Here is a 19,188-nt window from a genome sequence, read left to right as displayed (position 1 = left end):
TCATATCAAAACCCCAAAACTCACAACCAATAATAAGACACTCTATTGTAATTCCTAGGGAGAACGACCCGAGGTTTCAATACTTCGGTTTATAAATTTAGGGGTTTGTTTTAGTGACAAACAACTTTTTGTATGAAAAGATTATTGTTTGGTTTAAGAACTATACTTGCAACGAGAATTCATTTGTGAAATTCTGAACCATCAAAAATCTAATCATCACTAGGTTGGGTTTTTGTAAAACCTAATGAATGGCTTGGTCAGTTCTCACGACGATCGAGTGGCCCTGGAAGTATTGCCTCAGCCTCTGAGATGAGACTAGCAGGGCATAGGCCAACTTTTCCAGCCTGGTGTATCTTAGCTCTGCTCCATGGAGGACCTTGCTAACGAAGTAGATCAGCTGCAGAATAGGACAGCCACCATGGCTTGGTCCGTCACCGCTAAATATAGAAATAAAACCTCGCCTTCTTTTGGTTTGCTGAGGACAGGGGTGCCGAGAGTATCTTCTTGAAGTGATTGAATGCCTCTTCGCAGGCCAGGGTCCATTCGAAGGTATTCCCTTTCTCATCAAATTGATGAAGGGGAGGGCCTTTGCTGCCGATGCCCCGAGAAAGCGAGAAATGGCCGTGAGTTTCCCGGCCAGCCTTTGCACGTTCTTGACAAAACCCGGGCTCGTCATCCGCAAAACAGCTTTGCACTTGTCCAGGTTGGCCTCCACCCCTCTTTGTGTTATCATAAAACCAAGAAACTTTCTGATTTCCATGGCAAAAGCACACTTGAGGGGATTAAGTCTCATGTTGTGCTTCCGAAGAGACTCGAAGACGGCTTCTAGCGCTAACTAAGTCGCTTGGCTTAGCTGTCTTTACTAAAATATCATCAACAAACACCTCGACCAACCTCCCAATAAGATCGCCAAAAACCTTGTTCAATAGCCTTTGGTAAGTATCCCCAGAATTTTTTAATCTGAAAGGCATTACCCTGTAGCAATAGGTCCCGGCTAGCATTATAAACGCCGTTTTCTCCTCATCGGCTTGGTGCATTAGTATTTGGTTATACCCGAAATATGCATCCATAAAACATAGAAAACGATAACCCACCGCTGCGTCTACCAGGGCATCAATGTTTGGGAGGGGAAAAGGGTCTTTCGAGCACACTTTGTTGAGGTCCGAGTAGTCGACGCACATCTTCCATTTTTCGTTGGCTTTTACGAGGACCACATTCGATATCCATGTCGAATAGTCCAGTTCCTTGATGAATCCAGCTTCCAGCAGGCTAGCCGTTTGTCTGGCTACCTCGTCAGTCCTTTCCTGCCATATTTTCCTTCGTTGCTGGGGCACAGGCCTAGCATACGGCTTTACGGCTAACTGGTGAGACATGAACTCGGGATCTACCCCTGGCATGTCGGCTGTGATCCATGAGAAGAGGTCGCCGTTTGCCCTGACAGCTTTGATGAGGGGTTCCTTTAAGTTGTGATGGAGGTTTCTGTTCACAAAGGTGAACTTTTCCTCTATATCTCGGACTCAAAACTTCTCCAAGTCCCCTGCGGTTCTGGTCTCAGTTTATCGTCTACTCTTGCGTCCAGGTCGGCTAGAAACACACCAGACGCTTCTTTCAACTTCTTCCTCAGTAAAAGGCTGGCACTATCGCACACGACCGCTGTTTCCAGATCTCCTCTGATGGAACCAACGGTTTCATCATCAGCAACAAACTTCATTGTCAAGAACTTGGTAGATATAACAGCTAAAAAGTCGTTGATGGTTCTCCTTCCTAAGATAATGTTGTAGGTCGTAGAGTTTCTCAGGACAACGAACTCCGCCATTACCGATCTCTTACTATCTCCTCCCCCACATAAATTGGGAGAGTGACAACCCCGTTGGGTCTTATATAGTTGTCACACAACCCTATGACCCTGTGCTGGTGGGCCTTGAGGTCAGCTTCTCTGAGGCCTTAGTGCGTCGAACACATTTCTGAACATGATATTGGAGTCCATGCTAGTGTCGACACGAATGTATTTGACCAAACCCATCCTGATCCTCGCCGTGATAACCATTGGTGGGTTTTCTGGGAGGTCATGGCACCATTGATCTTCTGAACCAAAGCATATCTTTGGGGGGTTTTTTGGATTGAGCCTTATGGCTTTCTGATGACACGGCCAGGAGTTTGGTGTCTTTTCTTGTTGCCGATTTCGACTTGGGGGCACATCCCGTCCGACCACAACATTGATGACCATCGAAGGGGCATTGTTAGCATTCTCAGTAGGACCTTGCTTTGGCTTTACAGCTCGGCTACGGTCCCCTGATGAGCGGATAATTTGTACGCTTTTTGGCATTGTTTTTAGTATGTTTTTAGTATGATCTAGTTAGTTTTTAGTATATTTTTATTAGTTTTTAGTTAAAATTCACTTTTCTGGAATTTACTATGAGTTTGTGTGTTTTTCTGTGATTTCAGGTGTTTTCTGGCTGAAATTGAGGGACCTGAGCAAAAATCTGATTCAGAGACTAAAAAGGACTGCAGATGCTGTTGGATTCTGACCTCCCTGCACTCGAAGTGGATTTTCTGGAGCTACAGAAGCCCAATTGGCGCGCTCTCAACGGCGTTGGAAAGTAGACATCCTGGGCTGTCCAGCAATATATGATAGTCCATACTTTGCCCAAGATTTGATGGCCCAAACCGGCGTACAAAGTCACCCTCAGAAATCCCAGCGTTAAACGCCGGAACTGGCATCAAAGTGGGAGTTAAACGCCCAAACTGGCACAAAAGCTGGCGTTTAACTCCAAGAAGAGTCTCTACACGAAAATGCTTCAATGCTCAGCCCAAGCACACACCAAGTGGGCCCGGAAGTGGATTTTTATGTCATTTACTCATCTCTGTACACCCTAGGCTACTAGTTCTCTATATATAGGACCTTTTACTATTGTATATCAATCTTCTGATCTTTGGAATCTTTTGTTCTTTAGATCTTTTGATCATTGGGAGGCTGGCCATTCGGCCATGCCTAGACCTTGTTCTTATGTATTTTCAACGGTGGAGTTTCTACACACCATAGATTAAGGTGTGGAGCTCTGCTGTACCTCGAGTATTAATGCAATTACTATTGTTCTTCTATTCAATTCCACTTGTTCTTGTTCTAAGATATCACTTGTTCTTCAACTTGATGAATGTGATGATCCGTGACACTCATCATCATTCTCACCTATGAACGTGTGCCTGACAACCACCTCCGTTCTACCTTAGATTGGGTGAATATCTCTTGGATTCCTGATACACGATGCATGGTTGATCGCCTGACAACCGAGTGCTCGCCTGACAACCGAGCCAGCCATTCCGTGAGATCAGAGTCTTCGTGGTATAGGCCAGAACTGATGGCGGCATTCAAGAGAATCCGGAAGGTCTAACCTTGTCTGTGGTATTCTGAGTAGGATTCAATGATTGAATGACTGTGACGAGCTTCAAACTCCTGAGGGCGGGGCGTTAGTGACAGACACAAAAGAATCACTGGATTCTATTCCGGCCTGATTGAGAACCGACAGATGGATAGCCGTGCCGTGACAGGGTGCGTTGAACATTTCCACTGAGAGGATGGGAGGTAGCCACTGACAACGGTGAAACCCTTGCATAAGCTTGCCATGGAAAGGAGTAAGAAGGATTGGATGAAGACAGTAGGAAAGCAGAGAGACGGAAGGGACCAAGCATCTCCATACGCTTATCTGAAATTCCCACCAATGAATTACATAAGTATCTCTATCTTTATCTTTATGTTTTATTCGTATATCACCATACCCATTTGAGTTTGCCTGACTGAGATTTACAAGGTGACCATAGCTTGCTTCATACCAACAATCTCTGTGGGATCGACCCTTACTCGCGTAAGGTTTATTACTTGGACGACCCAGTACACTTGCTGGTTAGTTGTGCGAAGTTGTAGTGATCACAATTTCGTGCACCAAGTTTTTGGCGCCGTTGCCGGGGATTGTTTGAGTTTGGACAACTGACGGTTCATCTTGTTGCTTAGATTAGGTATTTTTTTTTTCAGAGTTCTTGAAGATGAATTCTAGTGTTTCATGATGATCTGTTGAAGTCTGGCTGGCTGTGAAGCCATGTCTAATTCCATTGGACCGAGGTTTCAACTTATCATCACAAGAGCTTGTTGATTTCTATCAATCTTGTTGTTGGAACAGTGATCTGCTAAGGCTTGGCTGGCCATTGGCCATGTCTAGTGTTTTGGACCGAAGCTTTCCTTGAAAGCTTGGCTGGCTGTGAAGCCATGTCTAATTCCTGGACCGGAGTCTTAGACTAAACATTGCATGATTCCTGGAATTCTCATTAAGAATTTTGATACCTTTATTTTCTTTTCCACTTAATTTTCGAAAAATCCAAAAAAATTACAAAATCATAAAATCCAAAAATAATTTTTGTTTGAGTCTAGAGTCTCATTTTAAGTTTGGTGTCAATTGCATGCATTCATTCATGTGTCTTAAGGATCTTCAAGTAATTCTTGATGATTTTCTTGCTCTGATCTTTGAATTCTCTTGACTTGAGTGTTTATGTGTCTCATATGCATTCTCATTGTTAGTGTCAGTAGTATACAAACTGCTAAGTTTGGTGTCTTGCATGCATTGTTATTTGATTTTAGTTGCATTTTGATTATTCCTCACTATTAAAAATCCAAAAATATTTTTAATTTGTGTCTTCTCAAGTCAATAATACAGAGAATTGAAGATTCAGAACATTCAGCAGAGGAATTGCACAGAAAAAGCTGGGCGTTCAAAACGTCCAGTGAAGAAGGACAGACTGGCGTTTAAACGCCAGCCAGGGTGCTTGGTTGGGCGTTTAACGCCCAAAAGGGTAGAGTTTTGGGCGTTAAACGACAGAATGTGCACCATTTTGGGCGTTTAACGCCAGGATGGCACAAGAGGGAAGATTTTGTTTTCAATGCAAATTTTTTTTCAAGTTTTCAAAATTTTTCAAAATCAAATCTTTTTCAAATCATATCTTTTCAATCAAATCTTTTTCAAAATCAATTTCTTTCTATTTTCAAAAATACTTGCTATCAATTAATGATTTGATTCAACATTTCAAGTATGTTGCCCTTTTCTGTTGAGAAAGGTTTAATGTTTGAATCATATCTTTTCTTGATGGCCAAAGTCATTAATTTTCAAAATCAAATCTTTTTAAAAATATTTTTCAAATCATATCCTCTCAATCACATCTTTTTAAATTAATCATATCTTCCTAATCACATCTTTTTCAAAATAGTTTTCAATCATATCTTTTTAATTTCTAATTTCAAAATCTTTTTCAAAAATCACTTTACTTCATTCTCAATCTTGGTTTTCGAAAATCAATTGAAGTTTTTCAAAATGTTTTCAAAATCTTTTACTTAATTTTCGAAAATTACTTCCCCTCTATTCACATCCTTCTATTTATGGACTAACACTATTCCTTAATGCACAATTCGAACTCCATCTTCTTTGATAAGTTCGAATTTTCTACTTCTGCCTTCTATTTTTCTTTTCTTCTGACACCTCAAGGAATCTCTATACTGTGACATAGAGGATTCCATATTTCCTTGTTTTCTTCTCTTTTATATGAGCAGGAGCAAGGACAAAAGCATTATTGTTGAGGCTGATCCTGAACCTGAAAGGACCTTGAAACGAAAGCTAAGAGAAGCCAAGGCACAACTCTTTGTAGAGGACCTAACAGAAATCTTCAAAGAAGAAGAACCCATGGCAGCCGAAAACAACAACAATGCCAACAATGCAAGGAAGGTGCTGGGTGACTTTACTGCACCTACTCCCGACTTCTATGGGAGAAGCATCTCTATCCCTGCCATTGGAGCAAACAACTTTGAGCTTAAGCCTCAATTAGTTTCTCTAATGCAACAGAATTGCAAGTTCCATGGACTTCCATTGGAAGATCCTCATCAGTTTTTAGCTGAATTCTTGCAAATCTGTGACACTGTCAAGACTAATGGGGTTGACCCTGAGGTCTACAGACTTATGTTATTCCCTTTTGCTGTAAGAGACAGAGCTAGGACATGGTTGGACTCACAACCTAAAGAAAGCCTGAACTCTTGGGAAAAGCTAGTCAATGCCTTCTTGGCAAAGTTCTTTCCACCTCAAAAATTGAGTAAGCTTAGAGTGGAAGTCCAAACCTTCAGACAGAAGGAAGGAGAATCCCTCTATGAAGCTTGGGAAAGATACAAACAATTAATCAGAAAGTGTCCCTCTGATATGCTTTCTGAATGGAGCATCATAGGAATTTTCTATGATGGTCTCTCTGAACTATCCAAGATGTCTTTGGATAGCTCTGCTGGAGGATCTCTTCATCTGAAGAAGACGCCTACAGAAGCACAAGAACTAATTGAAATGGTTGCAAATAACCAATTCATGTACACTTCTGAAAGGAATCCTGTGAACAATGGGACTAGTCAGAAGAAAGGAGTTCTTGAGATTGACACTCTGAATGCCATATTGGCTCAGAACAAAATATTGACTCAGCAAGTCAATATGATTTCTCAAAGTCTATCTGGAATGCAAAATGCACCAGGTAGTACTAAGGAAGCTTCATCTGAAGAAGAAGCTTATGATCCTGAGAACCCTTCAATGGAAGAGGTGAATTACATGGGAGAACCCTATGGAAACACCTATAATCCTTCATGGAGAAATCATCCAAATCTCTCATGGAAGGATCAACAGAGACCTCAACAAGGTTTCAACAATAGTAATGGTGGAAGAAACAGGTTTAGCAATGGCAAGCCTTTTCCATCATCTTCTCAGCAACAGACAGAGAGTTCTAAGCAGAATACCTCTGACTTAGCAACCATGGTCTCTGATCTAATCAAAACCACTCAAAGTTTCATGACTGAAACAAGGTCCTCCATTAGAAACTTGGAGGCACAAGTGGGTCAGCTGAGTAAGAAAATTACTGAACTCCCTCCTAGTACTCTTCCAAGCAATACAGAAGAAAATCCAAAAGGAGAGTGCAAAGCCATCAACATGGCCGAATTTGGAGAGGAGGAAGAGGCAGTGAACGCCACTGAGGAAGACCTCAATGGACGTCCACTGGCCTCCAATGAGTTCCCCAATGAGGAACCATGGGAATCTGAGGCTCAAAATGAGACCATAGAGATTCCATTGGACTTACTTCTGCCATTCATGAGCTCTGATGAGTATTCTTCCTCTGAAGAGGATGAGTATGTCACTGAAGAGCAAGTTGCTAAATACCTTGGAGCAATCATGAAGCTAAATGACAAGTTATTTGAAAATGAGACTGGGGAAGATGAACCCCCTTTGCTCACCAAAGAACTGGATGACTTGTCTAGGCAGAAACTGCCTCAAAAGAGACAGGATCCTGGGAAGTTTTCAATACCTTGTACCATAGGCACCATGACCTTCAAGAAGGCCTTGTGTGACTTAGGGTCAAGTGTAAACCTCATGCCTCTCTCTGTAATGGAGAAGTTAGGGATCTTTGAGGTGCAAGCTGTAAAAATCTCACTAGAGATGGCAGACAATTCAAGAAAACAAGCCTATGGACTTGTAGAGGATGTTCTGGTAAAAGTTGAAGACCATTACATCCCTGCTGATTTCATAGTCCTAGAGACTGGGAAGTGCATGGATGAATCCATCATCCTTGGCAGACCCTTCCTAGCCACAGCAAAGGCTGTGATTGATGTGGACAGAGGAGAATTGATCATTCAAGTGAATGAAGAATCCTTTGTGTTTAAGGCTCAAGGATATCCCTCTGTCACCATGGAGAGGAAGCATGAAGAGCTTCTCTTAAAACAGAGTCAAACAGAGCCCCCACAGTCAAACTCTAAGTTTGGTGTTGGGAGGCCACAACCAACTTCTAAGTTTGGTGTTGAACCCCCACATTCAAACTCTAAGTTTGGTGTTGGGAGGTTCCAACATTGCTCTGAGCATCTGTGAGGCTCCATGAGAGTCCTCTGTCAAGCTACTGACATTAAAGAAGCGCTTGTTGGGAGGCAACCCAATGTTATATTTTATCTATTTTCCTTTGTTATTTTATGTTTTCTGTAGGTTGATGATCATGAGAAGTCACAAAATCAATGAAAAAAGTAAAAATAGAATGAAAAACAGAAAGAAAAAACAGCACACCCTGGAGGAGAACGTACTGGCGTTTAAACGCCAGAAATGGGCACCAGCCCGGCGTTTAACGCCAGAATTGGCTCAAAATGCATTTTTGCATGGCATTTGGTGCAGGGATGACTTTTCCTTGACACCTCAGGATATGTGGACCCCACAGGATCCCCACCTACCCTACCACTCTCTCTCTTCTTCACCCATTCACCAATCACCTCAACACCTCTTCCCCAAAAACCCTTCACCTATCAAATCCCATCTTTCTCTTCACCACTCACATCCATCCTTCATAAAAACCCACCCTCACTTGACCGAACCTTACCCCTCCCCCCACTCCTATATAAACCCATCTTCACTCCTTCATTTTCACACAACCTAAACACTACTTCTTCCCCTTTTGGCCGAACCACAAAGCCCCCTCCATCTCCTTCATTTCTTCTTCTTCTACTCCCTTCTTTCTTCTTTTGCTCGAGGACGAGCAAACCTTTTAAGTTTGGTGTGGTAAAAGCATTGCTTTTTGTTTTTCCATAACCATTTATGGCATCCAAGGCCGGAGAAACCTCTAGAAAGAGGAAAGGGAAGGCAAAAGCTTCCACCTCCGAGTCATGGGAGATGGAGAGATTCATCTCAAGGGTGCATCAAGACCACTTCTATGAAGTTGTGGCCTTAAAGAAGGTGATTCCCGAGGTCCCTTTTTCACTCAAAAAGAGTGAATATCCGGAGATCCGACATGAGATTCGAAGAAGAGGTTGGGAAGTTCTTACCAACCCCATTCAACAAGTCGGAATCTTAATAGTTCAAGAGTTCTATTCCAATGCATGGATCACCAAGAACCATAATCAAAGTATGAACCCGGATCCTAAGAATTGGCTTACTATGGTTCGGGGGAAATACTTGGTTTTTAGTCCGAAAAATGTAAGGTTAGCATTCAACTTGCCCATGATGCAAGGAGATGAACATCCTTACACTAGAAGGGTCAACTTTGATCAAAGGTTGGACCAAGTCCTCATAGACATTTGTGAAGAGGGCGCCCAATGGAAGAGAGATTCAAGAGGGAAGCCGGTTCAACTGAGAAGGCATGACCTCAAGCCTGTGGCTAGGGGATGGTTGGAGTTCATCCAACGCTCAATCATTCCCACTAGCAACCGGTCCGAAGTTACTATAGACCGGGCTATCATGATTCATAGCATCATGATTGAAGAAGAAATAGAAGTTCATGAGGTTATATCCCAAGAACTTTATAAGGTGGCGGACAAGTCCTCTACCTTGGCAAGGTTAGCCTTTCCTCATCTCATTTGTCACCTCTGTTATTCAGTTGGAGTTGACATAGAGGGAGACATCCCCATTGATGAGGACAAGCCCATTACTAAGAAGAGGATGGAGCAAACAAGAGACCCCTCTCATCATCAAATCCCTGAGATGCCTCAAGGGATGCACTTTCCTCCACAAAACTATTGGGAGCAACTGAACACCTCCCTAGGAGAATTGAGTTCCAACATGGGACAACTAAAGGTGGAGCACCAAGAATATTCCATTCTCCTCCATGAAATTAGAGAAGATCAAAGAATCATGAGAGAGGAGCAACAAAGACAAGGAAGAGACATTGAGGAGCTCAAGCACTCCATAGGATCTTCAAGAGGAAGAACAAGCCGCCATCACTAAGGTGGACCCGTTCTTTAACTTCCTTGTTCTTTATTTTCTGTTTTTCGAAAATTATGCTTATGTTTATCTATGTTTGTGTCTTGTGATCATTAGTGTCTATGCCTTAAAGTTATGAATGTCCTATGAATCCATCACCTTTCTTAAATGAAAAATGTTCTTAATTGAAAAAGAAAAGGATTGCATGAATTTTGAATTTTATAACAGTTTGATTATTTTGATGTGGTGGCAATACTTTTGTTTTCTGAATGTATGCTTGAACAGTGCATATGTCTTTTGAATTTGTGATTCATGAATGTTGGCTCTTGAAAGAATGATGAAAAAGGAGACATGTTACTGAGGACCTGAAAAATCATAAAAATGATTCTTGAAGCAAGAAAAAGCAGTGAATACAAAAAAAAAAAATTTCGAAAAAAAAGAGAAGGAAAAAGAAAAAGAAAGAGAAAAAGAAAGAGAAAAAGAAAGAAAAAGAAAGAAATAAAGTTGTGATCCACGGAAATAAGAGTGTGCTTAAGAACCCTGGACACCTCTAATTGGGGACTCTAGCAAAGCTGAGTCACAATCTGAAAAGGTTCACCCAATTATGTGTCTGTGGTATGTATGTATCCGGTGGTAATACTGGAAGACAGAGTGCTTTGGGCCACGGCCAAGACTCAATAAGTAGCTGTGTTCAAGAATCATCATACTCAACTAGGAGAATCAATAACACTATCTGGATTCTGAGTTCCTAAAGAAGCCAACCATTCTGAATTTCAAAGGATAGAGTGAGATGCCAAAACTGTTCAGAGGCAAAAAGCTAAAAGCCCCGCTTATCTAATTGATACTGATCTTCATAGATGTTTTTGGAATTCATTGCATATTCTCTTCTTTTTATCTTATTTGATTTTCAGTTGCTTGAGGACAAGCAACAATTTAAGTTTGGTGTTGTGATGAGCGGATAATTTGTACGCTTTTTGGCATTGTTTTTAGTATGTTTTTAGTATGATCTAGTTAGTTTTTAGTATATTTTTATTAGTTTTTAGTTAAAATTCACTTTTCTGGACTTTACTATGAGTTTGTGTGTTTTTCTGTGATTTCAGGTGTTTTCTGGCTGAAATTGAGGGACCTGAGCAAAAATCTGATTCAGAGACTAAAAAGGACTGCAGATGCTGTTGGATTCTGACCTCCCTGCACTCGAAGTGGATTTTCTGGAGCTACAGAAGCCCAATTGGCGCGTTCTCAACGGCGTTGGAAAGTAGACATCCTGGGCTGTCCAGCAATATATGATAGTCCATACTTTGCCCAAGATTTGATGGCCCAAACCGGCGTACAAAGTCACCCTCAGAAATCCCAGCGTTAAACGCCGGAACTGGCATCAAAGTGGGAGTTAAACGCCCAAACTGGCACAAAAGCTGGCGTTTAACTCCAAGAAGAGTCTCTACACGAAAATGCTTCAATGCTCAGCCCAAGCACACACCAAGTGGGCCCGGAAGTGAATTTTTATGTCATTTACTCATCTCTGTACACCCTAGGCTACTAGTTCTCTATATATAGGACCTTTTACTATTGTATATCAATCTTCTGATCTTTGGAATCTTTTGTTCTTTAGATCTTTTGATCATTGGGAGGCTGGCCATTTGGCCATGCCTAGACCTTGTTCTTATGTATTTTCAACGGTGGAGTTTCTACACACCATAGATTAAGGTGTGGAGCTCTGCTGTACCTCGAGTATTAATGCAATTACTATTGTTCTTCTATTCAATTCCACTTGTTCTTGTTCTAAGATATCACTTGTTCTTCAACTTGATGAATGTGATGATCCGTGACACTCATCATCATTCTCACCTATGAACGTGTGCCTGACAACCACGTCCGTTCTACCTTAGATTGGGTGAATATCTCTTGGATTCCTGATACACGATGCATGGTTGATCGCCTGACAACCGAGTGCTCGCCTGACAACCGAGCCAGCCATTCCGTGAGATCAGAGTCTTCGTGGTATAGGCCAGAACTGATGGCGGCATTCAAGAGAATCCGGAAGGTCTAACCTTGTCTGTGGTATTCTGAGTAGGATTCAATGATTGAATGACTGTGACGAGCTTCAAACTCCTGAGGGCGGGGCGTTAGTGACAGACGCAAAAGAATCACTGGATTCTATTCCGGCCTGATTGAGAACCGACAGATGGATAGCCGTGCCGTGACAGGGTGCGTTGAACATTTCCACTGAGAGGATGGGAGGTAGCCACTGACAACGGTGAAACCCTTGCATAAGCTTGCCATAGAAAGGAGTAAGAAGGATTGGATGAAGACAGTAGGAAAGCAGAGAGACGGAAGGGACCAAGCATCTCCATACGCTTATCTGAAATTCCCACCAATGAATTACATAAGTATCTCTATCTTTATCTTTATGTTTTATTCGTATATCACCATACCCATTTGAGTTTTCCTGACTGAGATTTACAAGGTGACCATAGCTTGCTTCATACCAACAATCTCTGTGGGATCGACCCTTACTCGCGTAAGGTTTATTACTTGGACGACCCAGTACACTTGCTGGTTAGTTGTGCGAAGTTGTAGTGATCACAATTTCGTGCACCATCCCCCTCGGAGCGTTCCGCTCCCTCCTCCTGGGCTCCCGTATGAACTGGGAGCACTCGATTAGCTTGCCTTTTGGTGCACGAAACTGTGATCATCAATGGAGCCATCAACATGGTACGCTCAATTACAATCTCAACTCTTTATCACAACTTCGCACAACTAACCAGCAAGTGTACTGGGTCGTCCAAGTAATAAACGTTACGCGAGTAAGGGTCGATCCCACGGAGATTGTTGGTATGAAGCAAGCTATGGTCATCTTGTAAATCTTAGTCAGGCGGATTTAAATGGTTATGGATGATTAATGAATAAAGCATAAAATAAAAGTAGAGATACTTATGTAATTCATTGGTGAGAATTTCAGATAAGCGTATGGAGATGCTCTGTCCCTTTCGTCTCTCTGCTTTCCTAATGTCTTCATCCAATCCTTCTTACTCCTTTCCATGGCAAGCTGTATGTTGGGCATCACCGTTGTCAGTGGCTACAATCCCGTCCTCTCAGTGAAAATGTTCAACGCGCTCTGTCACAGCACGACTAATCATCTGTCGGTTCTCAATCAGGTTGGAATAGAATCCAGTGATTCTTTTGCGTCAGTCACTAACGCCTAGCCTTCAGAAGTTTGAAGCTCGTCACAGTAATTCAATCCTTGAATCCTACTCAGAATACCACAGACAAGGTTTAGACCTTCCGGATTCTCTTGAATGTCGCCATCAATTCTAGCTTATACCACGAAGATTTTGATTAAGGAATCCAAGAGATAAACATTCAAGCCTTGTTTGCTTGTAGAACGGAAGTGGTTGTCAGGCACGCGTTCATAAGTGAGAATGATGATGAGCGTCACATAATCACCATATTCATCATGTTCTTGGGTACGAATGAATATCTTAGAACAAGAATAAGCTGAATTGAATAGAAGAACAATAGTAATTGCATTAATACTCGAGGTACAGCAGAGCTCCACACCTTAATCTATGGTGTGTAGAAACTCCACCGTTGAAAATACATAAGAACAAGGTCTAGGCATGGCCGAGAGGCCAGCCCCCATAATCTAAGAACTAGACGTCCAAAGATGATCAAAAGATCAAAAGTGATCAAAAGATATCAAATACAATAGCAAAAGGTCCTATTTGTAGAGAACTAGTAGCTTAGGGTTTACAAAGATGAGTAAATGACATCAAAATCCACTTCTGGGCCCACTTGGTGTGTGCTTGGGCTGAGCATTGAAGCTTTCATGTGTAGAGACTTTTCTTGGAGTTAAACGCCAGCTTTTGTGCCAGTTTGGGCGTTTAACTCCCATTCTTGTGTCAGTTCCGGCGTTTTACGCCTGAATTCTTGAGCTGACTTGGAACGCCTGTTTGGGCCATCAAATCTCGGGCAAAGTATGGACTATTATACATTTCTGGAAAGCCCAGAATGTATACTTTCCAACGCAATTGAGAGCGCGCCAATTGGGCTTCTGTAGCTCCAGAAAATTTACTTCGAGTGCAGGGAGGTCAGAATCCAACAGCATCTGCAGTCCTTTTCAGCCTCTGAATCAGATTTTTGCTCAGTTCCCTCAATTTCAGCCAGAAAATACCTGAAATCACAGAAAAACACACAAACTCATAGTAAGGTCCAGAAAAGTGAATTTTAAATAAAAACTAATAAAAATATAATAAAAACTAACTAAAACATACTAAAAACATACTGAAAACAATGCCAAAAAGCGTATAAATTATCCGCTCATCACCTTTGCGAATAGCTTGCTCTAAGGCATCCTTCAAGTCAAAGCAATCCTAAGTCTTGTGGCCGAAGCCTTTGTGATACTCACAGTATAGGGTCTTGTTCCCGCCTGTCCTATCCTTCAGCTGTCGGGGTTTTGATAGGATCCCCTTGTCCGCAATCTACTGGTAAACTTCCACTGTGGGGGCTGTGAAGGGAGTATAGATTGTGAACTTCCCCACCCGGGGAAACGGTTTGGGTTGCTTCCCCGGTGCCCCTTCCTTCAGTGCTTCTCTTGGTTTGTCTACATATACAGGTTGGTAGGGAGGTTGGTGGGTCGGTTGTTGCTTATTGGTGGCCACTACCTAACTGACTTCCTCATCATTGATGTACTCTCTTGCAACTCTCTAAATCTCCTACATGGTCCAGATGGGCCTAGTGGTAAGAAAACTATTTGTCAAGCACAGGCTGGCTACTGAGTTGGTCAAGCCGTCGATTTCCAGGCATTCATTATTGAACCTATCCAGAAATTTTCGAGTCAGTTCCCTATTTTTCTGGGTGATACTCAGAAGATTAATCGGGTGTTTGGCCTTGGCGATACGCATGGTAAACTGTGCCAAGAAACTGTGAGTTGTATCCGAGAAGACTGTAATGGACCCCTACGGAAGTGCGTTGAACCACCGGATGGCGGGGCCTAATAACATTACTGGAAAAGCTCGGCACCTTACTGGGTCGTCCATGCCTTCCAAGTTCATCCTGGCTTCGAAGGCCATCAGGTGTTCTTGAGAGTCTTGGGTCCCATCATACCTCATGTCCATTTGCTTGTCAAAGTGTTTCGGCAGCCGGACTTTGAGGATGGAGGAGTGGAAAGAAGTAGCTCCCATGATGATGGGTTCTCGTCGTCTTCTCGGTCTCTCTCGGTGGGTTTCCCCGTGTCTTTCTGACACGTCTTGGGTCATCTGAGACTGAGCGTCTGTTCGATGTCTGTCATTTCTTCGAGGGCTTCTTCCCCAAGCTTCTGCCCTTCTTGGAGGAGATCAGGTGCGAGACAGACTTGGGCTAAGACGTAGTGGTCCTTTGCTGCTAGTTCTCTTTCGAGATTCTGCACCCGGTGGCATAGCTCCTGCAGGATTTTGGCATTATCGTCACCTGTGCTCCCAAATGAGCGTCTTTCTTGAGAGCTGGAGGGTGGTCATCACTGCAAGAACGTGTTCTCGTGTGCTTTCGGGAGGAAGCCACGGAGGCTAACCTACTCATCAAGCAGGTTCCCTGATGAGCGGATAATTTATACGCTTTTTGGCATTGTTTTTAGGTAGTTTTTAGTAAGTTTAAGCTACTTTTAGGGCTGTTTTCATTAGTTTTTATGTTAAATTCACATTTCTGGACTTTACTATGAGTTTGTGTGTTTTTCTGTGATTTCAGGTAATTTCTGGCTGAAATTGAGGGACTTGAGCAAAACTCTGAGAAGGAGGCTGACAAAAGACTGCTGATGCTGTTGGAATCTGACCTCCTTGCACTCGAAATGAATTTTCTGGAGCTACAGAACTCCAAAAGGCGCGCTCTCAACGGCGTTGGAAAGTAGACATCCAGAACTTTCCAGCAATGAATAATAGTCCATAGTTTATTAGGGAATTGATGACGTAAACTGGCGCTCAACGCCAGTTCCATGCTGCTGTCTGGAGTAAAATGCCAGAAACACGTCACGACCCGGAGTTGAACGCCCAAAACATGTTACAACTTGGCGTTCAACACCAAAAGAAGCCTCAGCTCGTGGATAGATCAAGCTCAGCCCAAACACACACCAAGTGGGCCCCGGAAGTGGATATATGCAACAATTACTTACTTATGTAAACCTTAGTAGCTAGTCTAGTATAAATAGGATAATTTACTATTGTATTAGACATCTTTGGTCTCAGTTTTATTTTATTCTTCATCTGAGGAGACTATTGATCACGTTTTGGGGGGCTGGCCATTCGGCCATGCCTGAACCTTTCACTTATGTATTTTCAACGGTGAAGTTTTTACACACCATAGATTAAGGGTGTGGAGCTCTGCTGTACCTCAAGTTTTAATGCAATTGCTACTATTTCCTATTCAATTCTCTTTATTCCTATTCTAAGATATTCGTTGCACTTCAACTTGATGAATGTGATGATCTGTGACACTCATCATCATTCTCACCTATGAACGCGCGTGATTGACAACCACTTCCGTTCTACCTTAGGCCGGGCGCGTATCTCTTAGATTCCTTAAACATAATCTTCATGGTATAAGCTAGATTGATGGCGGCATTCTGAGAATCCGGAAAGTATAAACCTTGTCTGTGGTATTCCGAGTAGGATTCTGGGATTGAATGACTGTGACGAGCTTCAAACTCCTGAAGGCTGGGCGTTAGTGACAGACGCAAAAGAATCAAGGGATTCTATTCCAACCTGATTGAGAACCAACAGATGATTAGCCGTGTTGTGACAGAGCATTTGGACCTTTTTCACTAAGAGGATGGGATGTAGCCATTGACAACGGTGATGCCCTACATACAGCTTGCCATAGGAAGGAATGAAAGAACTGGAAGGAAGAAGTAGGAAAGTAGAAAAAGAAAGGGCACAGTATCTCCATACGCCTATCTGAAATTCCCACCATTAATTTACATAAGTGTCTCTATCCTATTTTAATTATCTTTATTTTCTGTTTATTATTTATTATTATTCAAAAATCCACAATCAATTGTTATCCGCCTGACTGAGATTTACAAGATGACCATAGCTTGCTTCATACCAACAATCTCTGTGGGATCGACCCTTACTCACGTAAGGTTTATTACTTGGACGACCCAGTACACTTGCTGGTTAGTTGAACGGAGTTGTGTCCACACATAGCAAAGAGCCATTATAATTATTCCATACAACAACAAAGAATACAACATTGATGATCACAATTTCGTCCACCATGTTTTTGGCGCCGTTGCCGGGGATTGTTCGAGTATGGACAACAGAAGGTTCATATTGTTGCTCAGATTAGGTAATTTTCCTTTCAAAAAAAAGTTTTCAAATAATCTTTCAAAAATTTTTCTTTATTTTGTTTTTCTAAAGAACATTTTCAAAAAAAATAAAAGAAAATACAAAAAAATCAGAAAATCATAAAAATAAAAAATATTTTGTGTTTCTTGTTCAAGTCTTGAGTCAATTTTTAAGTTTGGTGTCAATTGCATGTTTTAAAAAAATTATTATGCATTTTTCGAAAATTCATGCATTCATGGTGTTCTTCATGATCTTCAAGTTGTTCTTGACAAGTCTTCTTGTTTGATCTTGATGTTTTCTTATTTTGTGTTGTTTGTTGTTTTTCATATGCATTTTTTTTGTTTGTTAGAGTTCATGCATTAAAGATTTCTAAGTTTGGTGTGTTGCATGTTTTCTTTGCATCAAAAATTTTTTAAAATTATGTTCTTGATGTTCATCATGATCTTCAAAGTGTTCTTGGTGTTCATCTTGACATTCATAGTGTTCTTGCATGCATCTTGTGTTTTGATCCAAAATTTTTATGTTTTGGGTCATGTTTGTGTTTTTCTCTCTCCTCATTAAAAATTCAAGAATTAAAAAAATATCTTTTCCTTATTTTCCTCCAAATTTTTGAAATTTTGGGTTGACTTGGTCAAAAATTTTTAAAATTAGTTGTTTCTTACAAGTCAAGTCAAATTTCTAATTTTAAAAATCTTATTTTTTTTTAAAATCTTTTTCATTTTTTTATTATTTTCGAAAAATTCCAAATATCTTTTTCAAAATATTTTCAAAATCTTTTTTTTATCTTTATATCAAATTTTTGAAATTACACTAACAAGTAATATGATTGATTCAAAAATTTGAAGTTTGTTACTTTCTTGTTAAGAAAGGTTCAATCTTTAAAATCTAGAATCCTATCCTTTTAAGTTTCTTGTTAGTTAAGTAATTAATTTTAATTTTAAAATTAAATCTTTCTCAACCATATCTTATCTATCTTATCTTTTTCAAAATTTTATCTTTTTCAATTTTGATTTCAAAATATCTTATCTTATCTTGTCTTCTTATCTTTTCAAATTTGATTTTAATATCTTTTTAAACTAACTATTTGACTTTTTGTTTGTTTCTTATCTTTTTCAAAACCAACTAACTACCTATCCCTCTCTAATTTTCGAAAATACCTCTCTCTTTTTCAAAAAAATTCTTTTTAATTGTTTTAAATTTTAATTTTAATCATATCTTATCTTTAATTTTCGAAAATCACTAACCACTTTTTCAAAATTATTTTTGAAATTCTCTATCTCTCCTTCTATCTATTTATTTATTTATTTACTAACACTTCTCTTCACCTCTCTTCATCTCAAATCACTGCCCCTACCTTTACCCTTTATTCAGACTATTCATTCTTCCTCACTCCTATTCCATTTCTTCTTCTACTAACATAAAGGAATCTCTATACTGTGACATAGAGGATTCTTCTTTTTTTTCTTGTTCTCTTCTTCCCTATATGAGCAGGAACAAGGAAAAAGACACTCTTGTTGAAGCTGATCCAGAACCTGAAAGGACTCTGAAGAGGAAACTAAGAGAAGCTAAATTACAACAATCCAGAAACAACCTTTCAGAAATTTTCGAACAAGAGAAGGAGATGGCAGCGAAAAATAATAATAATTCAATGAGGATGCTGGGTGACTTCACTAAACCCACGTCTAAATTTGATGGAAGAAGCATCTCTATTCCTGCCATTGGAGCAAACAATTTTGAGCTGAAACCTCAGCTAGTTGCTTTAATGCAACAAAACTGCAAGTTTCATGGACTTCCATCTGAAGATCCTTATTAGTTTTTAACTGAGTTCTTGCAGATTTGTGAGACTGTAAAGACGAATGGAGTAGATCCTAAAGTCTACAGGCTCATGCTTTTCCCTTTTGCTGTAAGAGACAAAGCTAGAACATGGTTGGATTCACAACCTAAAGATAGCCTGGACTCCTGGGAAAAGCTGGTCACGGCCTTCTTGGATAAATTCTTTTCTCCTCAAAAGCTGAGCAAGCTTAGAGTGGATGTTCAAACCTTCAAGCAAAAGGATGGTGAATCCTTCTATGAAGCTTGGAAAAGATACAAGCAGTTGACCAAAAGGTGTCCATCTGACATGTTTTCAGAATGGACCG

General features: G+C 40.8%; 1 protein-coding gene and 1 non-coding gene across 2 annotated transcripts; both read right to left on the bottom strand.

The window, feature by feature from the left end:
• Positions 1-241: 241 nt before the first annotated feature.
• On the bottom strand, positions 242-760 carry LOC140174354 (uncharacterized). Its single transcript, XM_072198799.1, has one exon. The coding sequence runs from the start codon at positions 758-760 to the stop codon at positions 242-244; it is 519 nt and encodes a 172-aa protein (XP_072054900.1).
• A 5,368-nt stretch (positions 761-6,128) lies between these two features.
• LOC112704790 (small nucleolar RNA R71) lies at positions 6,129-6,236 on the bottom strand. Its single transcript, XR_003155398.1, has one exon. It is a non-coding gene; the product is annotated as a small nucleolar RNA R71 (small nucleolar RNA).
• Positions 6,237-19,188: the final 12,952 nt, after the last annotated feature.

The sequence above is a fragment of the Arachis hypogaea genome, chromosome 7, assembly GCF_003086295.3.
Source record: "Arachis hypogaea cultivar Tifrunner chromosome 7, arahy.Tifrunner.gnm2.J5K5, whole genome shotgun sequence".
NCBI lineage: Eukaryota > Viridiplantae > Streptophyta > Magnoliopsida > Fabales > Fabaceae > Arachis > Arachis hypogaea.
Note: the sequence above shows the minus strand (reverse complement) of the source record. Positions and strands in the feature narration are given on the sequence as shown.